This window comes from Eurypyga helias, unplaced genomic scaffold (genome assembly GCF_000690775.1).
Source record: "Eurypyga helias isolate BGI_N326 unplaced genomic scaffold, ASM69077v1 scaffold2743, whole genome shotgun sequence".
Classification (NCBI taxonomy): Eukaryota; Metazoa; Chordata; class Aves; order Eurypygiformes; family Eurypygidae; genus Eurypyga; species Eurypyga helias.
Window position 1 is genome coordinate 10,898 of NW_010241652.1, and position 27,648 is coordinate 38,545.

The 27,648-nt window shown below is 39.8% G+C and overlaps 1 protein-coding gene across 1 annotated transcript; it reads right to left on the minus strand.

The window, feature by feature from the left end:
- Positions 1 to 24,647, minus strand: GCC2 (GRIP and coiled-coil domain containing 2; the record flags this gene model as incomplete). The annotated part of the gene is made up of 22 exons (XM_010148802.1): positions 1 to 79; positions 1,000 to 1,201; positions 2,083 to 2,222; positions 3,046 to 3,240; positions 4,664 to 4,881; positions 6,346 to 6,522; positions 8,068 to 8,189; positions 10,431 to 10,568; positions 11,277 to 11,354; positions 11,480 to 11,580; positions 12,029 to 12,191; positions 12,775 to 12,879; positions 13,217 to 13,381; positions 14,307 to 14,426; positions 16,401 to 16,499; positions 16,581 to 16,681; positions 17,321 to 17,390; positions 18,099 to 20,582; positions 21,821 to 21,925; positions 22,746 to 22,813; positions 23,836 to 23,920; positions 24,585 to 24,647. Coding segments are annotated over 22 exons (5,070 nt in total), but the record flags the coding sequence as incomplete, so codon positions are not given.
- Positions 24,648 to 27,648: the final 3,001 nt, after the last annotated feature.

The window sequence follows — 27,648 nt, forward strand, 5'->3', positions numbered from 1 at the left end:
CCTCTGTCTCATCGAAGTCCTGACCAGCTGTGGAGGTATGAAGCCCACCCAGAGGGCCGCGAGGTGCTCTCTTCCTCACCTGAAGGAGGAAGAAAAAACCCACACTTTAAACTGAAGTTTATTATGTTAGACATTGCATCATTTAGTTAAATGACCTTGTTTCACCCCTCCGCCTGTCCTTTTCCCAGTGCTGTCCCCCTAAACTTGCTGAGGAGGTGGCATTCAGTATTCCCTCTCAGGCTGCCACAGATGCGTTCATGGGTTTTATCGCTAGGCCCGCTTTACTTTGGGTACCTCAGGACGTTTAAAGAAGCCATTTGCCACCTTCCTCCAGAAGAATCCAGTCAGCGTTCATCAGAGTGTCAGAAAATCCTCCAAATGCTATGGACTTCATTTACATCTCACCTTTCCAAAAGCAAAGCCTACCCCAGAATGCCGTACTTTGCCACCTCCCTTAGTCACGTGATTCTGTTCACAAGTTCTACACGCTTGTATATACACACATGGTAGTTACCCTTCGTATGAATTTTAAAATGAAGTATAGGTCAGTCATTAATGAAGCACAAGAAGCTACAGGTTGTTGCTGAGAAGGAACAGACACCACCTTAGGAGGTGTTTTTAAGGGGACAAATGAGAGCGTTTGAAGCAGAGCCAGAACATTATTATACAGTCAACTCCTGGGGTAATTTCTTGCAAAGACTTACCTCTTTCTTCCCTTATCTAGTTCCTTCATTTCTTAAATGAAAAGCATATTTTATTGAAGAAAGAAATTATATTTTACTTGATTTTATATTTTTGTGTATTTGTTCTGATTTCTGCAAACTGGATAGTAACTTCCAACAGAACAAAATGTTTTTACTGCTAGCTCACTGATCTTGTGCTGCCAAGGTTTGTTTTTCCTCAAAGGTCTGCATAAATGAAAGCACAGAGCTTTAGCTGCCTTTATTTCCACTCCACTACTACTTTTGTTTTGGGGACAGCGTTCTGAACGTCACCTACCTTGGGCAATTGCGACCAGCTTCCCCTTCTCTTCAGGGCTGAGCTGCAGCATGGTGTCTATTACTGGGAGCAGCCTTTCTTTCTCACTGCCTGATTTTAGAAATATGAACTGCAGTAGCACATTCTTCAAGTATTCTAGATTAGCCACAGACTTTTCTCTCTCTTGATTTCTTTCCAATCTTCTTATTTCATTCTTAAGCAGCTGCAGATGGGGGGAGAAAAAAAAAAAGGCAATATTGTTGGCTTCATATAATGAACAATGATACTTTTCAGCTCTTCAAAAGACAAATTATGCCTCAAAAAGAATAATGTGTGCATAGCACACATGTTCTGGACAAAAAATCCAGTGAAACTTGAACACATGATAATGTGGTCTAGAAATAACTTTTTATTGATCAAAAATTACTATTTTGGATAAAATCTGTGCAGTAGTTAATATGCTACTAAGTATTCAATTTTATCGATGAAGACCTGAACTGTTAAATAAGCAACATGGATCAGAGATTTAACGATATTATTGTTCATTAAGGAACATTTTATAAAAGATAGCTCAGCATGATTTCGATAATAAATTGACTTCAGAAACATTTTCAGAAAACGTTTTGTACCTCAGGGAGGTCCAACCAAACCGAACTGAACTCTACTAGTACAGGTATCTCTAGGCACGTATCTTCTTTTACCTTCAGACGGTTAAAAGGGACTATAGGAAGAGAAACCAGACAATGTTTCCCTTGGAATGTGTTGCTTTTATCTAAGAGGAAACAGTAAAGGCACTTCACCAAATACTGAACTTTCAAAAACTCTTGAGGGTTTTTTTTTTGTAGCAGCTTCTATTCCCCCTGCCACCTCCAGCTAGAAAGTGGGGAGAAAAAAAGATTCCCAAACAAAAACCAAAAATCTGAAGTCAACTCTGGAAGCACTAATTAGTCCTGTGGAATAAAAGCCCTTCCAAAATTAAGTTTTTCATCACCAAATTTTTATAGACCAGGATTTTCGGAAACATTTTTGGTGTTAAAACATTCGCTCTAGGAAACAGAGCGAAGAAAGGAGAGCTGTCCCCACATTTTCTGCATGTCAGCTAACCTTTATTTGTTCCATTAGGATTGCATTGGTTGCTTCAGATTCACGAAGCAGTTCATTCAAGTGATCAGCACTCTTTGCCGTTGTGTTTAGCTTCTGCATCAGTTCGTCCTTGGTGAGTTCCGTTGGGCACTGAGACGGTTCTGCAGTTAAGTGGAAAAGAAAAGATAGAGGAGGAAAAAGGTTTGCATCTACTTACGCTAATTTAACGTTTTAGGCCTTGATTAATGTCGTTTCTTAGAAAGAAAATCCATGCAAAGTCAGACTGCAAAACTCACAGGCATCATTGGTGCTGCTGGATGCTTGTTTTGGTATCTATTTTATATGTAAGTATATTAAAAGGAAACTGGCAAATCAGTTCTAAGTATGTCAAGGTACATGGGTTTAATTTACCTCTTATTTCCTACCCATAGATGGAGATTTTCAACAGTTCTCCAAGGTGTTCAGTACACTTAAAACATGACCAGATACTACACCATACATACATTTATCTACGTTTTTTTTGGGACTCTTAGAACACTGTTCTTTGTGCTGGCTTTCACTTTCCTAGAAAAAAAAATATGAATAATTTCCTGTTCTAACAAGCCACGTTAAGATGAACAGACATTTTATCCTTTCATTAGTGAGAGGTAAATCAGCATTTCATTGTCTCTAGAAGAAACTGGTCCAGAATACAAGAAGTTCTGTAACTATTCACTGACTTGCTCATCCAGTCTTTTCCCCTTAGAAAGTCACAGATATGAAACCTCTAATTCACTGCAACCTGTAGCAGCATTTTATTGTTAGTCCTTACCCAAGGAGAAAACTCCCGCAGAGATTCAGGAGAGCGTATACTCAGTGGCACTTAAGTAGATCCGTGTCTCGGACCTAAAAGCACGAATACACAGCATTCTCGGACATTTTGAGGGCACAACCTTCTGCAGCTTACGTAGGCAAGTGCTTTAAAAAGCCACGCGTTCTACCTACCCAGTTTTGCTTCTGGGGAGTTCAGAAGTTGTTCCAAGGATGGTACATAGGTGCCGGCTGAAGAGACAGATTCCGTGTCTGTTGTTTCCATACCTTCTCCCTCTTCCCTAGCTACAGTGTGCACATCGAGAAGAGGAAGGTCAGTGTTTCGCCGTTCTCTGAAGTTCTTAGTTGCTGGATTTGGAACGGCTGGACCTGAAAGATATGTGCTGATGCAAACATCAGTAGGTAACCGACAGGGCTATTTCGTAGATGCAACTGTCTCAGACTCGTGAGCAGTACATAAAACAGTCTTCAAAAAGCAGGGGGAGGAAAAGTGAAGAGAAAAGCCAGATACACACAGAACAGAAAATAATAGACAGTGAATACAGCCTTTCACCTCCAAATGACCATTCCAATCAAATCCTTTTTCTAAATCCAAGCTTGACTGACAGTTTTATTTCAGTGACTATGAAACCTAGATGCAACTCTCCCCAAAGATGTGTTGTAGCTATGACAGGAGCGTCAAATGTTGTTAATGCAACACAGAATTAGCTTTTCTTTCAACCGGTCCTGTGGGAGGTGCAAATTATTCTGTTTTAACACTGTGTGCACTATCCTGCTGCTTCAATAACATATGGAAAGAGAAACCATTACTGCTGCTTGGCATATGTCTGACTGCATCCTAATTGCTAACTTACAGGTATACAAATAGCACTTGAGCTTGAACACAGTAAAACCCTAAATGAGGAGAGCAGCCAAACAGCAAACATACCGATAACAAATACTGTTAAAACAACTTCTAACAAACAGTTAGCAAACTTTTCTTTAGCTTTACCCCTCATACTGGAGCCAGAGTTCCAGTATGTTGCAAAATTTGAGACAAACTGATAGGAAGAGCACTGAATATTTACAACGGATTTTCCCTCCGTCTGACAATGCAGATACTGCAGAAGAGAACAGTGATGCAGATTCTAGAAAAGAGCAGTTCTAGTTGGACTGGATGACTGTTGTAGGTCCCTTCCAACTGCCTGCCCACTTCAGGGCTGACCAGAAGTTAACACGTTGTTAAGGGCATTGTCCAAATGCCTCTTGAACACTGACAGCCTTGGGGCATCGACCACCCCTCCAGGAACCCTGCTCCAGTGTTTGACCACCCTCTGGGTAAAGAAATGCTTCCCAGTGTCCAGCCTGAACCTCCCTTGGTGCAGCTCTGAGCCATTCCCACACATCCTATCACTGGGTACCAGGGAGAAGAGCTCAGCACCTCCCTCTCATCTCCCCTCCTCAGGAAGCTGTAAGAGGGCAATGAGGTCACCCCTCAGCCTCCTCCTCTCCAAACCAGACAAACCCAGATTCCTCAGCTGTTCCTCATAGGACATACCTCATAGGACAGCCATTTCACCAGCTTTGTTGCCCTCCCCTGGATGCATCCAAGGAGCTTAAGATTCTGAAGGGGCAGTATTAACAAAGACACGTTCCTTACCTGGTATCAGTGGATGATATGGAGTGCTGCAGATCCTCCATAAAAGGTGTCTGGTGTATTACAGAACCATGCCATAAGCACATTTTAGATTCAAATGGAGGCACAACAATTTCTATCAACCCAAGAAAAGAGGGTATTATGACTGAAAGTTACCTCTAATGCTTGGTTCACTCTTGAGTTGGAAGAGCTGAGCTTCTACTCTGGACAGTTGCTGCTGAAGCGTCTCTACCGTCTTCCTGTGCTCTTCCTGCAGGTTCCTGACTTGATCTCTGAAGCTGTTCCGGAGTGCTTCGTTCTGCGCCGTTAGCTGACTCATCGTCTGGGCATGCTCCGTTTTCATGACCATGTTCTCAGACTGTATCGTGCAGAGCCTGAAAACAGCGCACACAAAGCATAAAGAAACAAACAGCAAAACACTCATTTTTACATTTCAAAGTTTTTAGAGCTTAAAGTGGTTTTCAATTTTCATCTGTATGATCACCCAAGAATGACAATGCAACCTCTTCCCATTTAAATTTCTCTTTTTACAGGGAAAATCTAAGACTGAGAAGTTACAATTATTACTTATCATAGGAGTGCACTGTGCTAGAGAAATTTTGGATTTCTGTTTCAGAACACAAAATTCAGACACTGTTGGGAAAAACTGGAAGTACTAGAGACACTGTGGTCTAAACATTTTTAAATCCTAAAATTGCAGCATGATTGTTTACAGTGTCATGCAGGGCACGTCGCTTACCTTACACTCCACTTCCTTCAACATTTATTTACCAAACACTTAGGCAAAACACACGTTTCTAAGAAGCTAAGTTTAGGTTTTTTAAGCTTCAACTTTCAGTGAAAAAGTGGGTAGAAGAGTGTAGTTGTTAGCAAGAAAAAAAAAAAAAGAAGAGTCAGTAACACATCAATTGTAGATGGTTTGGAGGTACTCCAGCAGCAAGACAAAATTGTCACGGGCAATTAAACCAGTCATGTATGGGAAGACTAGGCAAGGAGGACTTGCCCTTATAAGCCTACAAACTTAAATATAGCCAGAGTAGCAAAGAGCTAGTCTCTCTCAGTGCAAAGGGAAATTACTGTGATATAGCTGGTTTCCAGAACAATTGAATTGAGCTGATTACAGTGAATCATCATATGGCTATAGAGAACAGTACAAACAGTACAAAGACAGAGACACGAAGTCAACAGTTCCTAATACCAAGCTGTAATTTCTAACAAACGTTTCATGTGAACTCCTCTGTACCCTAAACAGAGAAGAAACGGCAAGGAAAGACCCTTTTTGAAGAACTCAAGCTAGGTCCTCACGTGAGTTTTCAAGAAGTGACAAAGATCAAACAGATTCCTTTCATTTTGAAAGAAATAGCAAGTTAACATCGTGGCCAGCAGAGACTTACAACCCAGTACTGTCTGTAAGAAAGTCACTCAGTGGACAGAGGACTGGATATTCTGTCAAATTGTTTGCTCTGCATTTAACTACCTTATTTTTCTAATAGTAAACATGCATAAAATTTAGTTGAGCAGTCAAACAAAAACGTAGTGCTGAGCACTGGACTTAAAAGTGTCTAGTCAACGTGCTTAAGAAGTGCTCATTTTTAAATTTGAGAGTTAACAGGTAGAAAATGCAGAAATCAAATTCCCTGATCAGCTACTACGTTTTCACTGCAGAAACTTCTGAAGGCTGCTGGAAAAACAGCAACCAATCGTTTTGAAAACTCCTCTTAATTTTCTCAACAGTCGTGCCCTTTCTTTGGAAAGTTCAGTTATAGGCCGCTGCATACCCAGCCCTTAAAAGCTCATACAAAATAGAGTATCTGTATCTATTCATCAGCAGAACATACTTTTCACGGAGTTCTGCCTCTTTTGCAACAGTCTCTTGCAGCATCTTATTGTGTCTTTCCAGCAGGGTGTCGTGTTCAGACTGCAGCGCCTGCAGTTCAGACGCGTTCATCTGTGAGTTACGCTGAGCATCTTGCAGCTTGACTTTAAGTTGATCTACCACCATTTCCAACTGTTCCCTACAAGGGGAATAAAGAAATAATATATTTTCAAAATAGGTACAAACAGGCTCATCGCATCCCAGCTGAACCAAGAAAGTGCAACTGCTGCCACTTCCTACTTGAAGCTGATTTGGAGGATCAGGACAGAGGAGAATAATACGTGGGATGCAGACAGGAGAAACAATTTCTTTTTAAAAGCAGTGGAGGTTTTTTGGTTTGTTTAGTAAACCCACATCAGGCCAGTGAGACAATACAGGAAACAACTGGCTGGAGGAGATTCTGAGCAAAGCACTAGAAAGCAACATCAACCCATAAAACTGGAAACTTTGTTGGTCAGAAATAAATCAAAATCAGATATACCGGAGGAAAAAAGTCGTCACTGACACACATTGTCCTTTTATGCTTTCTGTATTTATACATACAGCCATCTCCATTATCTCATGAACTGTGTATCTCCTTAACCCTTGGAGCTGATATTTGCAAACTGTTTCTTTGAAAACTATTTGTCATCTCTCGAGTGCCTGATTACTTGTCCACTTTGCTCCCAAACAATACCAGAACTTCCTAAAATGCTGTGGAAAGGAGAGACAAAGAAATGCAACTCCTGCAGTGTGCTGCTTCCAGACAAGAAGGGGTGAATGTATTTTAAAAGTCACACACACCCCACACCACTGGAGTCCTCTAACCAAGCACAAGTCTCCCTCTCGTGGACTTGCAGCCGCAATTGCACGTACGGCTTTGCGATCAGTGTCAGAAACGACCTGACATCTCACACACGAACACCCCATCTGTCACCAAGGACAGCCGTCAATAGCTTATAAAAATAACAGAAACTGATCTGCTTGTGCAGTGGGTTCAGCCATTTTCTGAAGTGAGTCTGAATTTATCTGGCTTAGGACTATAATTAAATGATTTTCAGGTAACTTTTTTGGCAGTCTCCTCACACAACTGCTGATAAAGGAACAGTATTTCGTAAATTTACTGGAACTGATGACTGAATTGCAGCCAGAGCTTTAGCCACACTAAACCATTCCTTCCTGAAAACATTCAAAGCGATCTCAGCTGAACAGTACCGAGCTGTTCTTTTCTTCCTAGCCAGAAATGTTGTTTTACTGCAATACTTTGTCAGAGAAAACGATGTGCCACGCCTACACAGAAGATGCTGGCTAATTTCTGCTCATGAGAGCCTTCCTAACACCTTACTTCTCCCCTAACAACAGGTGATCTACACAGAAGTAAACGCTTTAGAGAGGCAAATCAAAGAATTAAAACCAAACATGGTATGACCACACTACAAATCAATGACCTTTTATGTTCCAACAGGCAGAGCCACAGTTAGACTACAGAAATAAAGTTTACAGAAATAAAGAGGGGTTTTGTAAATTTTTTTTTTAAACCAAAGTAATGGGGGAAGCAAACTGCTTCCCTCCTGATATTTTCCGTATTCAAGAAAAAAAAGAGTTAAATAGTGGAACACACTTGTTGGTCAGAAATTAGCAAAGGTAAGCACAATAATTCTAGTATCAGTATTTTTCTGGATGCATATAAAAATTTTAGCTTTACCTTTCTTGCTTGACTCCTTCAGATTCTGTCTGAGAAGCAGATTTATTCTTTTGCTGTTTTAGAACATTATGAACACGGACTTTGTAGCTCTCGAATTCGGATGTAACAGATGCTTGTTCAGCCTATCACACAGAAAACAAAACTCAGTGTTATGCTCTTGACTACTGTCCCCTTATTGCTCTAAGATGAAATGGATCTTACATTAAAAAAGAACTACTTGTTGCATTTTCTGCTTTTAAATGGATAATTAAAATTGTGACTACCGTAGCAGATCATGTTTCTTTAGACTGAGTATCACAGAATGTGAAATTGAAAAGACATTAAGTTTCAACGTACCAGTATTAAAGAAAAGAACAAATACTTGCAAATTCAAAAGCGCATTCAACACAGGTTCACAAGAGGTTCTATCAAACAGCTTGAATGCAAAGGTGAAGGAAAAAAAAAAAAAAGATAATTCTGTTTTCCTTTTATACTACCCAGTGACAAAAAATCTTCATATGCCTTAAAGTTAGGCATAATTTTGAGGAGTCCAGTCAGTCTTGCAATGGTAATGCACAGCACAAGATATAATATTCTAGTTGACTGTAAGGGTGTTTGGTCTCTCTTGTAAATTTACCTGATTAATTTCACTGTGGACATACAGAATCTGTGGACATACAGAAAACTAGCTCACAACATAGTAACTTCATCCTTGACTGTACACTACACAGGAAGTAGTGTTCCCACCCTTCAGGTACCCATGTTGTCTATGTTTCTAAGAAAATACAGACGCAGGTTTTCATTCTTGGATCCTAGGAGAAACTCATGGATTCATTAGTCATCCTTGAGATGACTAAGATGCTCTCATCTTCACAAAGTGGATTTTAGAAAGTTTCTCAAGGGCCTGCAGTGACAGGACAAGGAGTAACAGGTTTAAATTGAAAGTGGGGAGATTTAGATTGGATATCAGGAAGAAATTTTTCACATGGAGGGTGGTGAGGCACAGGAACAGGTTGCCCAGAGAAGCTGTGGATGTCCCATCCCTGGAAGTGTTCAAGGCCAGGCTGGATGTGGCTTTGAGCAACCTGGTCTAGTGGAAGGTGTCCCTGCCCATGGCAGGGGGGTTGGAACTGGATGGTCTTTAAGGTCCCTTCCAACCCAAACCAGTCTGTGATTCTATGATTCTCTTCAGCTGGTGAGTGAAATTACACAGTGCTGACCCCAACTAGCCACTGCTCCAGCTTTTCTGCACTCTAAGATTTGTGGGCATTTTCTTTAAATTAATCCTCCTCTTTTCTTCCAGTCAAACTATGACCTAGAATATTCCTAAGTCCTCAGGCACACAGCGTTAAATGCCAGCATGGCTTCTGCCTTCTAGCTGACTGTCTGCTTGTGTGCCAACCTTCCCTTTAGACATTGTTTTCCTTCATTAATAACCTTATAATAATATCTATTTTTCAGATGTAGGGCACCTAAGGAGAAAGTCTGGTCTTCCAACATCTTCAAGCTGTGCCATTATGGAAGATCTACCCTTACTGGTTTCACAACGTCGAGGAGCAAGCCACCGTGGGTAGGCACCCCAAGTCCCTAGCTATGAAGAACGTGTTTGTAAATCCCCGATCTATATGTACCAGTACGACTTAGGCAAGCCTCCTGTAGCAGCAACCATTAAGTTTGTCCATTTCAGTTCACCTTTTTAAAATTCAGTTGTTTCTGAGAGACTGCATTCAACTGTTACTTATCTGCAAGGATGCACACCTCCCATACAAAAGGGGCCACAGCGTGGTGCAGTGACCTCCACAAACACAGTCTGAACGCAACAGTCCCACTACATTCTGTATCTGCCCTGACTCAATGCAAACACTAGATTCCAGGAACATCTAGCGCAGTGGCATATGGACAAAAAACACCCCAGCAATAACCAAAACCTCAGCAATAGGGTCAGTACATTAAAGGGTGCTTGCAAATAGGTATTTTCAGTGGTTTGTGGTTTATTTTTTAAAGTGGTATCTGTGTTCACAGGTTTTATATGGAGCAAATTTTTTGTTTATTCTTCTCTTTTCTTTCACGATGTATCTTTTCCCTGCAGTGTATACTTGCTGATCCTCCTAAATAAGCTCTGACTCCCCACTACCTCCATAAGGTTTTCTCTGTGGGAAATAGAAGAGCGGAGCCCAGATGTTCCACCACAAGTAATACATGACAACCAGGAGAGAGCCCAGCTTGTCCTCTATACCACCAAACACATTAAGCACTGGGGTAATTCTCAATTCTTGACAGGCAGAAAAAGCGAAAGACCTGCCAAATATTTTTAGAGAAGCAGACAGAGAGTGCAGTAAATCTCCCTTCTAAAGCCTCTGACATAACTCCTTCCACTAGCATACCTGGGCTGCTCTGCACTCTTCCTGCAAGGTGGCAATTTTTTGCTGGTAAGCACTCAGCGTACGCTGGTGTTGGTCCGAAGAGGTGCGCAGGTTTTCCTGGACTTTATGCTTCTCTGATGTTAGTACGGACACTTGAATCTGTGGGGAAGGAGGTGGGGGGAAAAAAATCAGTTTAAAAAACTTCACTATGACAAAAATTTTTTTCTTCCCTTTCCAAGCGGGTGTGCCACAGAGAACACAGGATCCTACTACAGTAATTCCTGCACAGAACTGGTGAATATAAAATTGAAATCCAGTAGAGACAGACATGGGTTACCATGTACTTTAAAAAAAAAAAAAAAATGTTTAAAGAGATAATTGAAGACAGAATTACAGTGATGGGGTGGCACCACTGTAATTTAAGAAAGCTAAACCCCCTCCCTTCCCTTTCATTACATTCAATCTCTATTCTGCCCAACCAACATTTACATGGATGTACAACAATTAAGATTTTTGCTGACGGTGTTGCTTTCTTTTGCTTTTAAAGTGAGCAACTTCCAGTTTTAAAGAAATTGCTTTAAAATACATCCCAGTTACAAGCTTCAAATTGCACAGTCCTCTCTTTTGGTGGAAGGGGAAAGGAAAGAGGAACAAGAAAGGGTAAACCTGTTTAAAGAACATCACCGTGGAAATACAGGGGGAAAGCATCAAACAGACAACACTCATTTAAGAAACAGAACCAGTAACATAGCAGTAAAAATAACAACTTTTCATTGTTCAGCCTACATTCCATCCATCCAGTATAAATCACACTCTTATCACTTAAATAAGAAACATTATGCTAACAGAGGAAGTGAAGTTTCTTGCCTTATAGGCTTCCACTTGTTGTTGACTGGCTTCCAGTTCCCCTTTTAATGACGCCTGCAACATCAGATGGTCATTTTCCTGCATGATAAAATTATCTGGTCATTAAAAAAACCTCAATCCTCAGCAGCTTAATTCCACTACCAGCCCATTTTGCAAAAGTGAGTTTAAAAATGGAACACACGGTCATTAACATCTGGACTTACAGCTTGTTTTGAATCAGCCAGCTCTTTTTTGGTTTTCACCAGGAGTTGTTTGATCTTGGCATTTCTTTCCTCATCCTGTTGCATAGTTGACTGAAGTGACTCTAATTCAGAAAACAGCAGTTATATGCAAAGGAAACTTTCCCTCCTGTATTTCCTTAAAAATACTGGAAAACAATTAAAGCAAATTCTGACAGTTTTCTTAAGATCTTCAAATAAATGAAATTGTTTTAAGACTTACAGACAGGAAGAAATGAAATTTTTAACCACATGCTAACTAGTGAAGTTTTATGAGTGTGGTATGTCAGAATGAAAACCCCCATCAGTCACTGACTTTCAGAACTTAATCGGGTAAGAAACACAGTTTATTTGCTGAATACAGATCAAGCGACTGATATCCTCATAAAGTTTGCTTTATGAAAAAATAACTTTGACTATGTAACCATTTAGTATTCCCTACAAACCTTACTTTCACTCGTTGACTTGAGAAGCTGTTTCTGAATTGTTTACCATTACTGACAGTACCACAGTGACTGTTCATAGTTTACTCACTTATTTCTTCCTGTAGGGTCTCTTGCTTCTGTTTCTGAATCCCCGTCTCTTGCTCGAGATCTTCTATTCTGCTGTCTTTATCAGTTATCTTCTGATTAAGTTCTTTTACTAGCCTTTCATAATCAGCTATTTCCATATCCATCAGTGTACTCTTTTGAGCGTCCTGCAAGTTACACACAAGGAAGCTGCAGCTTAAAATCTGCCTTGGCTGCTAAGAATATATATATATTTTAATTATATTAAAAAACCTCTATTGCCCATCTAATAACAAGTCTGTAAGTATCCACATTCACAAGCAACACCCATCCATCAGGTTTCCATATCCTCAGTAAATAACCTGTTTTCAAACAAGAACCAGAAGCTTTGAAAAGCTGTTACTAGTTAAACAGTTTTACCAGTAGGTATTTTGCAGACAGTAGTTTTTATCCTCTTCAGTCCTTACGACGAGAGCAGCTTCTGAATAGTGCACCATACAAGTACTCCAGATATCTGAATTCTATTCCTATTTCTACTCATGACAGGCCTCATAAGCCAAGCTAGAGCAAACAATAATAAGAATAACCCCAAACCCTAAAGCACACATCAGCTCTGCAAACACAAAAACAGGGGTAAAAGCTCTCATGTTTTCCCTTCTGCAAATCTTGGCCTTTAAAACCCCCAGAACATAAAGTGAGGCATTCAGCACAGCAAGACAGGCCAAAATCTTTCGTAGTTCCATTAAGCACTAACACGAACAGCAACTCTACCTTTCTGGCCAGCTCTAGTTCTTGCATAGTTTTCTGTAGATGTTTCTTTTCCTTCTGAAGTTGCATCTGAAGCTCCTCCATTTCTCGGAGAGCACTGCTATGTTCCTGAAATTTAAATACTTCTCAGTTAGGCAGTCAGCATCTATTTATGCTTACACACACATTTAGGTTGTACAAAGATAATTGTTCTTTTTTTAGGAAATCACTGGGAAACAAAGAAAATCCCAGATGATTATGAAGCATTTCTCACATTCTGGAACAACCCCCAAACTACTCCAAGTCACAGCCTTGCAAAGTTCTGTCAATGAACAAACCAAGCCTTCAAAAAAGACCGAGTCGAGTAACAAGAAGAAGAAGTATGGATCTTGTTCTATAAAAACACAGCGTACACATCCAGTGAAAGTAATCCTTCAGCCCACTCCCCATCCCTACAGAGTACTACCTTTGTTTTCTGTTCTTTCAGAAGCTTTTCAGCTTCTAGATCTTTGTCAGCCTTTGCCTTGGCTCTTTGTATCTCCAGTATCTGAGCTTCCAGCAGCTTAGCATTATATTGCAGTGCTTCAACACGAGCCAGGAGGTCTTCATTAGCAGACTGTAACTGATCATGCTGAAATGATCACAGTGGAAGGATAAAAACATAAGCTCAATTGTGACTTGAAAAACCTGAGAAATTAAATGCCTGCATAACCACCAGAATATATGCTACCATTTCTCATTCTTTCCTATGACAGGGGGGTTGGAACTAGATGATCTCTAAGGTCCCTTCCAACCCAAATCATTCTGTGATTATACAATTTCTTCCTATGTTACTCCCTACTAGCTTCCATTTATAAAGAAACGGTGGCCTAGGTGCATCTTCAGTATAATTACGTATGGGGCCTGGGAGTTTAAAATCCTAAATTCCAAACCCATTGCAGTTATCTTTGCAAAGATGTGTCTCACAGCTACTTAATTACCACCTTAGACTCTTCCGAATGCCATTACAGTACTCCACAATGCATCCTAAAGTCTCATCCTCGTAAAAGATGCAAAAAACAGTAAGTAATTTAGTATATTTAAACATATTAATTATGTTTTAATGCCATGTTGATTAAGTAACAAAATCACATTATGTCTAAGAAACAGAAGAAAAAAAAAGTCAACACTTAAAAGTTACTGTGCTTCATGAGACGTGTAGGTGTGAAACTAGAGAAATAGTGCAAGTTTAATAGCTTGGTTTTATCTGGTAGGTGCAGCAGAGTTGTATGTCCACACCAGGCCAGAGGTGATCACTTCCTCTTTTCAGTGAGTTGACCTAAGATAAATTAAACTCCTCCTACTGAGAAAGCCTGACATTCTAGATGTATTTACCTTTGTCATGGCCCAGGTAAGATATCAGCTGTTGAAAAACCCCCAAACCTCTGAATTTCAAGCCACTACTCAAAATGTACTTGGTTTAGGAAATGACATACAGTAGCAATCACATGAATAAAACTTACACTAAACAGGTAATTTTTACTGATCAACAGATCAGACACACATACAGAACTGACCTGCTGGGATGAGACCTGTAGCTGTCTTGTGAGATCATCTATCTGGCGTTCGAGATTATTTGCTCTGCCTTTTTCAGAATCCAGCTGTTCTCCTTGCTTATCGTATTCCATCAAAAGATTCTTAACACATACAAACACAAACCCATCATTTTTTACAACATACATTGCATAAGCACATTCTACACCTCAGATGCTCATATATCTTTACTACTATTTCAGCATACGAGTTGTCTCACCTCAACATCAGAAATATCAGAATGAAATTAAAGCTACTGTTCCATTATAGGCTCTGGCAAAAACCCTTTCCAGTTCATGAAATTCTAGAATTCAGGTTGGAAGAGACCCCAGGAGGTCCACATTCGACCTCCTGCTTAAAGCAGGGTCAGCAGTGAGATCACACCAAGTTGCTCAGACCTTTGTCCAGTCAGGTCTTTCCAAGGATGGGGGTGGCACTACACCTCTGAGCACTCTGTTCCGAAGCTCAACCATCCTCGTAGGGTAAAAATATTTATCCATGTATCCAGCTGGAATCTCTCATTTCAATTTAGGACCGCTGTCTCTCATACTGCACTGCCTTTAATAAGCTGACACTATTTCCTTGATAATGTCTTTACTAGAAGGCTGCAATTAGGTGCTTTGAAGTCTTCTCCAGGCTAAGCAACTTCTTGGCCTTGTACATCACTTATTCCAAGTCCCTTGACCATCCTGGTCACTCTCCACTGCCATCACCTCAGGTTATCTTCCTTGAATTTGATGGCAGGGGAGGGACAAGACTGGATGCAATACTCCTCATGATGTCATAGAATCATTTAGGTTGGAAAAGATCCTTAAAAGTCCAACTGTAAACCTAACACTGCCAAGTCTACCATGTCCTTAAGTGCCACATCTACACGTCTCTTAAATCAGGGATGGTGACTCCAACACTTCATTGGGCAGCCCCTTCCAGTGCCTGACAACCCTTTTGGTGAAATTTTTCCTAATATCAAATCCAAACCTTCCCTGGCGCAACGTGAGGCCGTTTCCTCTTGTCCTGTCACTTGTCACTTTGGAGAAAAGACCAACCCCCACCTCATGACAGCTTAATTTCATGTAGATGGCTGGATGGGGCTTTGAGCAACCTGGTCTAGTGGAAGGTGTCCCTGCCCATGGCAGGGGGGTTGGAACTAGATGGTCTTTAAGGCCCCTTCCAACCCAAACCGTTCTGTGATTCTATGAACTTCAAAAGGTTTCTGTCAGCCCATTCCTCATGACTGACTATGTCTCTCTAAATGGAAGCCCTGTCCTCAAGTCTACTGATGGTTCCCGATTAGGAACAATCCAAGAACTTGATGAATGTGTACTCTTCTCACCTCCAGGTCAAAGTTAAACAGGACAGGTCTCAGCATAAACCCCTCTGGTATTTGTTACTGGCATCTAGTACAAGCCATTATTTGCTACTCTCTAGGCCAAAACATGCAACTATTTTTCTTTTTTTTTTAAGCATCCACTCAGTTGTTTTCCTACTCCATAATACCCAAGCATGGCTACAAGAGTACTGTGAGAGAGCACCAAAAGCCTTCTTAAAGTCAAGACAAGCGACATCCACTGTTCTCTTCTCATCCACAACTCCAACTGTTTCATCATGGCAGGCCCCCAGATTATTCAGACACAATTTACTCTTAGTGAATTGACGCTGACCATCCTCAGTCACCTGCTTCTGCTTCATATGACCAGAAATGTGCTCCAATAGGAATGCTGAGTTTATGTCTTTATCACTTCAGGGCTGCCTAACTAATCCCCAGTTTAATGTACTTTGAAGAATTCATAAAGATTTATGTTTTGCCTCAGCAACACATTGCTTGATACATATTACACCAGATTTAAAAGGTTTAAAAATACCAACCAGTAGAAAGTAAGTGGCTTACTGTCTTCTGACAGCAGCCGCACAGTTCTGTTGCTCGAACTCTACATTTCTTGATTTGGGTACTCAACCGCACTACAATGTCTTTTGCCATAGCTGTGCAAGTAAGTCGCAAGATACATCCAGCCTAGGCCTCAAAACCTAAGTTATTTATGACAGTTAACTGTCTTTTGTAAATATCGTACTACTCCTACCTTGTAGCTTTCAGCTCCTTGAATGACATCTTTCATTGAAGCAGACAACTGATCTTTTTCTGATCGAACCAACTCCAATTCTTCCCTCAGAGCCTGCATCTTATTACAAAGAAGTGTGTGTCATTAACACAGAACCCCACAAGCAGAATGTTCTTCATTATTAAGAAGTAGCCAAGGTACCTCTTTTCGGCTGGCATCTAATTCTTTCTTTGCTTTCACAGCAACAACCTTCATTTTATTTAGCTTCTCTCCTTTTTCTGCAGATTCTTTTTCCAGCCTTCCTAAAATAAATAAATAAGAAAATCAAAAATATGCCTTCAATTCAATAAGAACACAAATACCAGCATCACTTTGAAACAAAACAGAATATAAAGCAGGGGAAGATATTAAAATGTTTCACTCAGTTAAGCATTCAAATTTAATTTGAAGCTAGAACATCCAGTTGCACAGACAGCTTTGGGACAACCTTTCCCTGTTTCAGAGGCTTCCATCACAGTTAGCATTAAAAGCCATACTCCTGTCTACTTCTACATACAGTCCTAACAACTCTCATGTGTTGGGATAACTGCACTGAGGCAACAGTAGTTTTGGCAAAGCTTTAGGGATTTGTATTGACAGATTTATTTCCCCTATTTAAAAAACAGAGATGATTTAAAAAAGAAAAAATAAAAAAGCTACACTGTTTATAGCCAAATGCACACAGGAAGAAAAAATGGTAAGAAACATCAAATAAGGGACTTCAGATTGCTAACGATACTTTAAATCCCTAATGGAAGGAATACTGTAGGAAGTTGCATTGATATCTACTTCCTCTCCTTCCTGGGCTTCTAGGAAATACAGGATGATTATGCAGAAAAAGCAAAACTAACAATCCAAAGACCCCAAACTGTTTACATAAAAGAGAACAGCGAGAAAGATACCGATTTTCTCTTCAAGTTCTGCTACTGCAGACTGTTGATCAGTTTTCCCCGTCAACGTCTCCATTACATTCTGTGTCATAAACAAAGATACAAGAAATATTACAAAAATTTGTTTGTGATATCTGTTTTTCCCCCTAACAAGCCATGAGGAATTTCAGCTATGGCTGGCCTGTGTTTACATTTTTATTACCAAGAAAGTCTTTATGTGCAATTTCATATCAGCTACCTAACTGAAAAACATACTTATGTTGAAAGGAAAACATTCCGACCTTTTAACAGCTGCCTTCCCTCCTTTCTGAGGACAAAATAAAAACAGGAGACCATTAATTCTGCAGCTGTCAGGTTTACAAAACCACCAATTCCCAGGACCTGAAGTTAGGAGTAGCTAAGGCAGATCAAGCAGGAGTTTTGTTTGAGATGGAGATCACAGTTAGAGGTGAAAGATTACGAGGTCAGTTAGTCTGTCCAGTTAAATGATCACTTTGAAGGGTATTGACAGGAAAAGAGAGGTGCAAGTACAAGCAAGTTTTGTCAGAACAGCAGCATGGCTGGTTTGGTTTGGTTGGGGTTTTTTCCTGGGCGAAGGGAGGGGATTCTGAGGTGTTGGGAAACTCAGAAACATATCTTTTCTAGAAGGGAAACTCACTTTGAGGCAGAGTTAAAAAAAAAAAAAAAAAGAAAAAATAAAAAAGGAGAGAGAGAATTGAAAGTATGTTTTGAACCTTAGTTCTGAAGACTTTAGAGGTTTAGTCTGTATACTTCAATAACAAAATATAACCTTTAGAGAACTCAGTTCGTCTTTCACATTTCTAAGTTCAGTTTCCTTTTCTTCCAGAATTTTATTTAAGTCGTCTTGTTTTTCTGATCCTTTCTGCTGTGCCTGTACTTGGCTTTCATAAAAAGCAAGTTGTTGACTCATCTCTTCAACCTTAGCTAAAAGATCTTGATTTTCAATCCTTGTTTTTTCACTGGCATTCTTCAGCTCCCAGATATCACGTTGAAGTGCTTCTTTTTCAGACAACACTCCTTCCAACTCTTCTCTCAGGAGAACCTTTTCCTTTTCAAAATCCTGAATCAGGGTTCTATGTTCAATATATCGAGCTGCATTTTCCTCCTCCAGCCTCTCAACTTCCTGCTGCAAATGAAGAACCTTCTCCTCGTTCTGCAGAGCAAAGTGCTGCTCTTCTTTCATTTTTGCCAAGCATTCATGTGCAATTTGTAACAAGTCAAGAGAATCCCATTCCTCATTAGAATCTGAAACGCTGGACCCCCCAACCTCAAGTAAGTGGTACAGCTGAGTTGTTACAAGGGATCTGTGCGCTTTTTCGCTTTCAAGTAATGTTGATACATGGTCCTTTTCTGCAGTTATTGTTTGTAGTTTCTTCTCTAAGTTTTCAGACTGCTCTTTCAACACTAACCAACTCTCTTTTTCAGATGTAATCTTTTCCAGCTCTTCACTTAATCTGCCTTTTTCCTGCAGGATTTTGTTATTTTCCTCACGAAGAGCATATGTTTCAGATGAAAGGTTCTCTCTTTCACGCACCAGAGATTCAATCTGGTTTTCCAGTTGCTCTAGCGTTTGAGCATTTTCACTCTTCCTAGTTAAAGCTTCATTTAGTCTCTCTGTTAATTCCTCCACCTTTTTCTTCAGGTCGCTATTGTACTGGTTTGCAACATCTACTTCTTGCTGAAGTTCCTGAACTTTTCCTTGTTCTTGCTTACACCTCTCCTGAAGGGTTTCTCTCTCTTCACCCAAGCATTTTACTTCATTTAACACATCCTTGTTCTGATCAGTAAGAGCAATGATCTTCTCTTGAAGTTCTTTCATAGCAGTCTCTTTTTGGTCAATGGAGCTTCTTATTGTGTTATTCTCCTCCTGAAGACTTACAATCTTACATTTAAGTTCTTCCATCTCTAGCTGATCAGATGACAATTTTTCTGTTTCTTTCTGGAGGCGATTCAGAGTTTCAAGAAGAACATCCTTTTCATTGAAAGCAGCTCGGAGTTTCTGCTGCAGTTCACTGACATCAGAAGCTTGCTGCTGTTTCATTGATTCAAACTCCTGGCTGATCTTTCCAGCAGATTCCCCTAGCTCAATCTGCAGAGTTTCCATTGTTTCTCTCAGGCTGTTGTAATTGGACACTGCTTCTTCTTTCTCCTGAGTTACCTTTTCAAGCTCTTCTCTAAGCTCCTGCGTTTCAAAAACTAACGCCATCTTTTCTTTTTCAGAATCAGATACTAAAGTTTCTTTTAGTTCAGAAATTTCTTTCTTATGTTGCTCTTTCAAAGCCTGAGTTTCTAACTCATGCTCTTTTACAGCAGTTTCACAGTGCTGCCTTGCTGTTTGGAGCTCCAATTTTAGTTTTTCTATTACACAACAGTAATCTTCTTTAGTAAGCTGCAGTTCGTTTATCTTGAAGTCCAAGTCTTCCCGCTCGTGAAAATATTCATCCTTCATGCGATGGATTTCCTCTTCTAGTTTCAGTTTAACATTACTCATGTAAGTTAGCTCATCTTTTAGCATACTATGTTGGGACTGGAGCTCTTCTAAGCTATACTCCAGGTGCCTAACCTTTTCTTCCATTTTCGCTTCTACGCAAGGTTCTTGTGTATCTACATCTACCTTGCTTTCCACATTTTTATTTAAGACTTCTCTCAGCTGCTCCAAGTCAGATTCAGGCTGGTCAGTATGAGCACATGTTTCATCCATCACATTTTTCTCTTGTATTAAGCCTTCTTCTGCCAAATTGTGCTGTAACTGATTTATCTGATTCTGCTTTTCTTCATTTTCTTTAGATGATACTTCAATCCGATGCATCAACTCCAACACCTCCTCCTGATGGGCAAGTTTTATTTTTTTAAGCTCTTCATTCAGATTATTGATTTCATTATAGTAACACTGAGCATTGCTTTTAATAGTTTCTTGCAGATTCATCACTTCTTTGTTTTTGTCTTCATTCACGGTTTCCAACTGCTTGCTCAGACACAAAATTTGCTCCTCATAAGTAGATTTAATTCTTTGGACATCATCTTGTAATCTTTTAACTTCTTTTTGACTATCATGATGACATTCAATCTGTTCCAGCAGCTCCATTTGTTTCTTCCCTTGTTCCTCTAATTCTATTTTCAGCTTTGTTAAGTCCTCATTGTGTTTGCATTGTGCATCTGCTAATTCACTCTTCAGAGCTTCTATTTCTTTCAGAGAGTCAATACTTGATTGCTCGAGTTGCTTCTGCAATTCCTCTGTCTTAGCCACTGCAGACTAAACAAACATACAAGTTATTAAATAGTGGTGGTAACACAGGGTTATCATGCACTGGAACAGGCTGCCCAGGGAGGTGGTGGAGTCACCATCCCTGGATGTGTTTAAGAGACGGGTGGATGAGGTGCTGAGAGATATGGTTTAGTGGTGGACAGATACGGTTGGACTGGATGATCTCTAAGGTCTTTTCCAACCCAGTGATTCTATGATTTCCACATAAACTCTTCACAATAATGAATTAGAAGATTTGGGAGTCTTTAGTTTTAAAAATCGCTATGGCTTTTAGATATCTAACTATGTTAGGGCAACTCAATTCAGAAGACACTGCAGAGAACACTTTGCAAAATGAGAAACTAAAACTAAGCCTTAAATCATGTTTACTAGCATTATTTCACAAAATGGTCATGATAGATTACCAGAATCTAATGCTAAAGCCAAAATCTATTGAAGATCGAATTACTTTTAGCGCATCAAATTGAACTATATGGAACACAAAAGTGTTCATCAACTGCAAGCAATTCACTCTTTACTTTATTATTGAGATTACTGACATAATTTAGACATAGAATCATAGAATCGTTTGGGTTGGAAGGGACCTTAAAGACTATCTAGTTCCAACGCCCTGCCATGGGCAGGGACACCTTCCACTAGACCAGGTTGCTCAAAGCCTCATCCAGCCTGGCCTTGAACACTTCCAAGGATGGGGCATCCACAACTTCTCTGGGCAACCTGTTCCAGTGCCTCACTACCCTCTCCATGAAGAACTTCTTCCTGATATCCAATCTAAACCTCCCCACTTCCAATTTAAACCTGTTACCCCTTGTCCTGTCACTACAGGCCCTTGTAAAAAGTCCCCTCCCAGCTTGGCTGACAGGATCCTTCTTATGAGTGTCTGAATGTAAACCTCCTACTTCCCATGGAAAGACAGAGCTAATGGATTGAAGCCACCACACATGCAGGCTACTAATGCTTAGACTGAATTCTTTTTGAACAGCTGCGGATCTAGCCCATGCATTTAAGCTTTTCGTATTTACTGTCAATCTTAAAAAAGCTATAAATTAGGGGGTACAGAGAAAAATATACTTTAACATATGCAGCTTTTAGATTTTTTAAGGTAAATCAGAACACAGGTAAGTGAAGAAAAAGATTAAAGAGAAGTGGAATACAGAAGAAGCAAAATGAGAAAACAGACATAATTCAAAGAAGTTTTAGTAATGTTTTATTGTTCATTTCAGTACCTCTGCTTCTTGCTTTCTTTGAGTATTTTCTTTTTTCAGAGCTAAGCACTGCTGCTGACTTTCAGCTTTTTCCAGAAGTACAACATCCAGTCTTTGCGTGAGAGCCTAATTTGAAGGGAAAAAGAGATGACTGAAATAAAGGTTTCTTAACATCAGAAATCTGAATGATTTTTTGCAAACTGTAGGGACTCACATATTGGTCATGAACTTTCTTGTCAATTGAACAGATCAGTCTGATTTAAATGTTACTTTCAGCTCAAATATGACTGATACGGAATAGGTAGAAACAACGCTGTTGAATAATACATCAAAAATACAATTTTGAACAGAACCAATTTTATCTCCAGGTAGTGGGGACAGGGGGGAGCTGCCCTTCCATAAAAAACAAATCCCCATCCAAATTATTAAAACCAATTTTCCAGTTTCCTCCTCCTCCTACCAGTTTTCACTTTCATTTTTCACATTCACAGGACCCTTACTTTGAGACCGGCAGATGTTCTTGCCACTTAGAAAAAAAATTCCAGTTGCTTTCCTAGAAGTGTGTCTTATGACATGCAACTTTAATTATGTGTTTCTGATCTCATCAAATGACCGTCTCAGAAGTTTCCTAAATGGCTGAAGTCTTTCTGTAGGAGGTCATTCTAAAATAATGAAAAGCCTGTCTGATCAACTGCACAAGGAAAAAGTCTTAATGAGGAAACTGTACTATTCCTCACAGAACTGGCAGTATTTTCTGAAAAGTGGAGTAAGGATGTGGGAAGGAGAAAAACTGAGGTTTTAGGAAGTGTCCTGAATTCCTGAAGACTGATTACATTCAATATGAATACCAGTTTTAAAGCTACTTACTATTTACCACAAATGGTTTCTGTACATTTGCGTCAGCTAACATTATGTAACACATTAGAAACCCCTCCCATACTCCTACCTGAATAATATCATCAGCTCCTCCAGTAGCTGCTTTAGATCGGAGTTCTTCAATCTCTTTCTCTAGTTCTTAAAAAATATGGAAATATCACAGCATGAATCAATACTCCATCGCAGCAGCAAATTACTAGTAAACCCAGTGCCTAACAACACTCCTAATCAAACCAGAGATGTCTTTTGCTTCATTAAGTTTTGTTTGTTCCTGCATGATATATAAAGGGCTAATGGAAAGAGAACAAACATTCAGTACTAATTCTCCAGTCCTGACATTTCGCATGCTTTCCTGAGGAAGCAAAAGCTTCCTTGTTTGGCTGGAGGGACAACAGATAGAAATGCTTTTGATGATTGTCTTCTATTTCACAATCAGTTTAAGCCAGAGAAAAGATAATCAGTTCCTACTGGTTCTCTAAAAATAGGCAGCAGGTAGAACAAGATCTTACGGAAAACCTCACTGAGGAGAGGCCTAGTATAGCCCATTCCTATCTTTATTGTTTTGCTGGGCAGCTACCCGCCGTCAGCATAACCGTAACTCCGAACGAGGGGAAGTGACAGCAGTCCAAGTAGTAGGTCACTGGAGGAAAAGGGACAGCAGAGAGGAGAGGGATAGCACAGATTTATACTTTATACTTTTAGCTGGGTAACACAGTAATTCGTATTTCTTATTGAAGTGGTAAATGATCAAATATAAAGTAGCTAACTATTTTAAAGAAGCTACTGTACTCAACAACAGCACTAATTACAGAAAATCTATCAGACTTTCCCCCTGCCACCTGCTTCCTTAAAAACAGGTATCCCTGCAACCAATACGGGTAACAAAGACAAATCACACTTCGACTCCTGCACCAGCTACAGTGTTCCATCACGCCATACTGCCGGATCAAAATTAATACCTGACAAAAGCAATGCCGCTTTTTCTTCCCTCCCTTGCTCTAAGAACTTCAGTCCCACAAAAAATAGCAAAAGAGCAGAAAAAAAATCTAGGATATTTGCCTAGAATTTAAATCTAGCTAGCAAAACCAGGCAGTGGTGCTAGGCAAAGTCAGATTGCACCAAGCGTTAAGGCAGAAATTGTTCCCTTTCCAGTACCTTACCCGTACACCTTGACTTCACTTTCTGTATAAGCATCACTTGCTTTTTTGCAAACTTGATGAGATCTTCTTTGGGCAACGTGTCCAGCTGTAAAAAAAGTACCTATCAGAGAAATCAGCTTCCTTTAACCCAGAGGTAAACAGAAAACAGGGCATTTTAGCACCTGACTTCCAAGAAGTTAAATTTTAGGGCTAGAAACTGTCTTACCACATATTTACAGTAACAGAGTAAATAGAACAGTAAGAGTCCAGGTTACTGCTGGTCTGTTATCCAATCCTGTTATTTCCAGTGCAGTAACAGAAACTACTCCTAAATCTGTGTTTTCCAAAATCATTCTAGAGCACACAACAGGGCAGCATCAGTTACACAGGAAAGCTTGCTTGGGAAGGGTTACAGTCTGGTAACACAATGTTCTGAAAATAGCATGCTGACCCAACACTGACATTGTTTATGTTTACTTCCAGCATATGCAAAGAAACAGCATATGAAACAGCCTACTGCCAGAACTAGATACTACTAATGTTTATCAAATATTATGACAGGAAGTGAACATACCAAGAAGAGATTTTTTTCCATGTTTTTCAAAACACCTTAACCTAGTGGTTATAAATCAAATTTTCAAGAAACCCAGAAGACAGGAAACTGTTTAAAAACACCCTTCTGTCTTCCTATTAGTCACATGTTGCACACTAAGCTGTAACCCTTTCAACTACTGCTGTCCAAATAAACCAGATTGGTGAGGTCCGATTACCTTTGATTTACCAGATCCTGGTGTGACCGAAGATGCCACCATCTCTTGTCCAGCATCTTGTACCTACAACAAAATAAAGCACAACCTGCAGTAACTTATCTTTTTAATGTAGACTGCTGAAGGATCTAAACGAAAGTCTGCAAACACCGACAATAGTAAGTGAAAATATTGGGAGCTCAAGAGAAAAATTAAAAATGTATCTGTAGAATCACAGAATCACTAAGGTTAGAAAAGACCTATAAGAACTAGTCAGAAGGATAATAAGGAAAAAAATCAACAGAGATCTGTTGTGGTTAGTCCAATACAACAGCTGAATAGAAAACTCCTGATTTCCAAACCAGTACACTCCTATGATTCCATTACTGAATTGACATCTAGAATTGATACAGTACTGAAAAATAATTTTATTTACAAGAGTTTACAAAACCGTGATGGTCTTTCTTGTTATTATATAAGACTTGTTTTTTTAAAAAGGCATGAACAACAAAAAGAAAAAAAAAAGAAATTGTAGAGGAGTAGCACTTAAAAGTCAAACTTTGGGAACTTCTGAACCACATATACCCCTCAACTTTTTTTTTTTCCCCCCTTTCTTTCTTAAGCCCACTGGATATCACTAATCATTGGCTAACAAATGTATTTGAAAAGACTCTGCAAAGCCAGGGCTCTTTTGAACAAAATATAACACCCCATGTTGTGTCCCCTCCTCCCTCCCTTTTAAAAAAAAAAACCAAAAAAAAAAAAACCCAAAAAAACCCAACCAAACTCATTGGTTGATACAGAAAGTGCTGGCCTGAAAAACATATTCTAAAAGGCTCTGCAAATTTTGGGCTCTCTATTTCTCACATACATGCATAATGCCTTCTCGTGTAAACTCCCACAGATCTAACTGGGAGACTCTGTTACCTTCCAGTGGTTTATCGGAGATATGCTGACCTGTACTTGAAAACATGAAGGAACATACAGAACTAAGATGGGGCAAAGGAAAATGGAACAGACTCCTCCAATATACTAAGGATAGTATTTCCAAGCTTTGAACTTTACTCTGCTTTTTTCTTCATATTATCATATGTGTGTGTACAAAAAGTGAAAGGGTGTACATATTTGTATTTTTATATATCTGTGTGTGTGTAGCTATGCACACAACCCCTTCACTTTTATTTTGCTACTCTTTTTATTCTGCCAAAACACCCTTATAATAGAAACTATGGAAAAATAAACTGGACCTAAGCACTATTAGAATGAAAATTCACGGACTAAATTCAGAGAGAAGAACTGATACAGATAACAAGAAATACCATCATTAGAAATACGAGTTCAAGTACAGACCAAGGACAAAAGCGGTTACAGATGTCTCCCTGTACCACAGGGGCCAGAGCGTGGGGTGTTTTGCTTTGGCACCTTTTTTTTTTTTGATACAGCAAAACCAAACTTAGTAGAAAATAATGTGCCCATTAAAAACAAATATGGCATGAAAGATCCCATAAGGTCATAATGTTTAAGTTTCATATTTTCTTGGTACACAAAACTTTGTCAACATTTAATATTTCAGTACTGCAATTAGCAGAACACTGTCACTATAGGCAGCATGCTATGCTTACACGGTATAATTAAGTGCAACAAAGTGCATGTGCCGATTCGAAAATGACAGCACGTGGCTGTAGGGTTAGATGAATCTACACATTATGTTCATTCTCCTTTTAAGCTAATGAGCACAGAGGCAGAACCACGGATCATGTAAGACAACGCATCCAGTTTTGCTGTTCTGATAACAGAAACCACAAGCAGCTCGTGTAGAGGGCTTCACCCGTTCCAAACAGAAAAACAATCATAGAATCAGAGAATGGTTTGGGTTGGAAGGGACCTTAAAGATCATCTAGGTCCAACCCCCCTGCCATGGGCAGGGACACCTTCCACTAGACCAGGTTGCTCAAAGCCTCATCCAGCCTGGCCTTGAACACTTCCAGGGATGGGGCATCCACAGCTTCTCTGGGCAACCTGTTCCAGTGCCTCACCACCCTCTCTGTGAAGAATTTCTTCCTGATATCTAATCTAAACCTCCCTGATTTCAATTTATACCCATTACCCCTTGTCCTATCACTACAGGCTCTTGTAAAATGAGGAAGAGGAGTTACTAAAACCCCTAAACTTTCCATTGATTAGGTGCACCCCAGCTCTAAGCCAGCAGACAGTTAAGTATACTTCTAAACACCAAGGATTCTCAAGTTTCTATTGCAACAATCTGAAACCAGGGTATGCTTCCATACTTCACTGGTATATAAAAATTATTGGTTTTTTAAATAATAATTTAAAGCCTACTTCATCTACACTAAGGTGTTTCCAAACCACAGTTTAGCATGTTCTGTGTATTTCAATTGCTATCTACCCCTCACTTTTGCAACAGCTAAACACACTGTTAGAACGCCTAACTGATGCATAAATGCAATATATTAAACTTTGAGGTGAACTGTGGCAGTAATGAACATTATGAACAGTGATTTCCTCAGCACCGTTCAACTTTTAGACATCACCAACTCTAATCATACCAAGTAACATCAAAACACCTTTTGACCTGTGATCGCTTCAGCAACCACTGGCATAGTCAGAATGTGCACAGCTCAGAAACTACCAGGAAAATTAATTGCACATACGAATTTTAAACTCTTCAATACTTTCTTCAGATTTGCCTTGGTGGTTATGAAGGCTAAACTAGATACCAACACAAGCAAATAAAATCACTGAAGTATACGTAGGTGTTTCATAGCTGACATATGTACCGGGTTTGCGTGGCAAGGTTTTGTAGCTGGGGGGTGGGGTGGTAGAAAGTTGGCTTCTGTGATAGTGAGAAGCTGCTGGAAGCCTCTCTTAGGCTCCACAGAGCCAATGCCAGCTGCCTCCAAGATGCACCTGCTCCTGGCCAAGGCTGAGCCCATCAGTGACAGTGGTAGAGCCTCTGGGATAACGTGTTTAACAAGGGGAAAAAAACTTGAGAGGGGAGATTTTGCAGACAGACAGACAGAGAGAAAGACGTCAGAGGAGCAGCCCTGCAGCCACCCAGGTCAGTGGA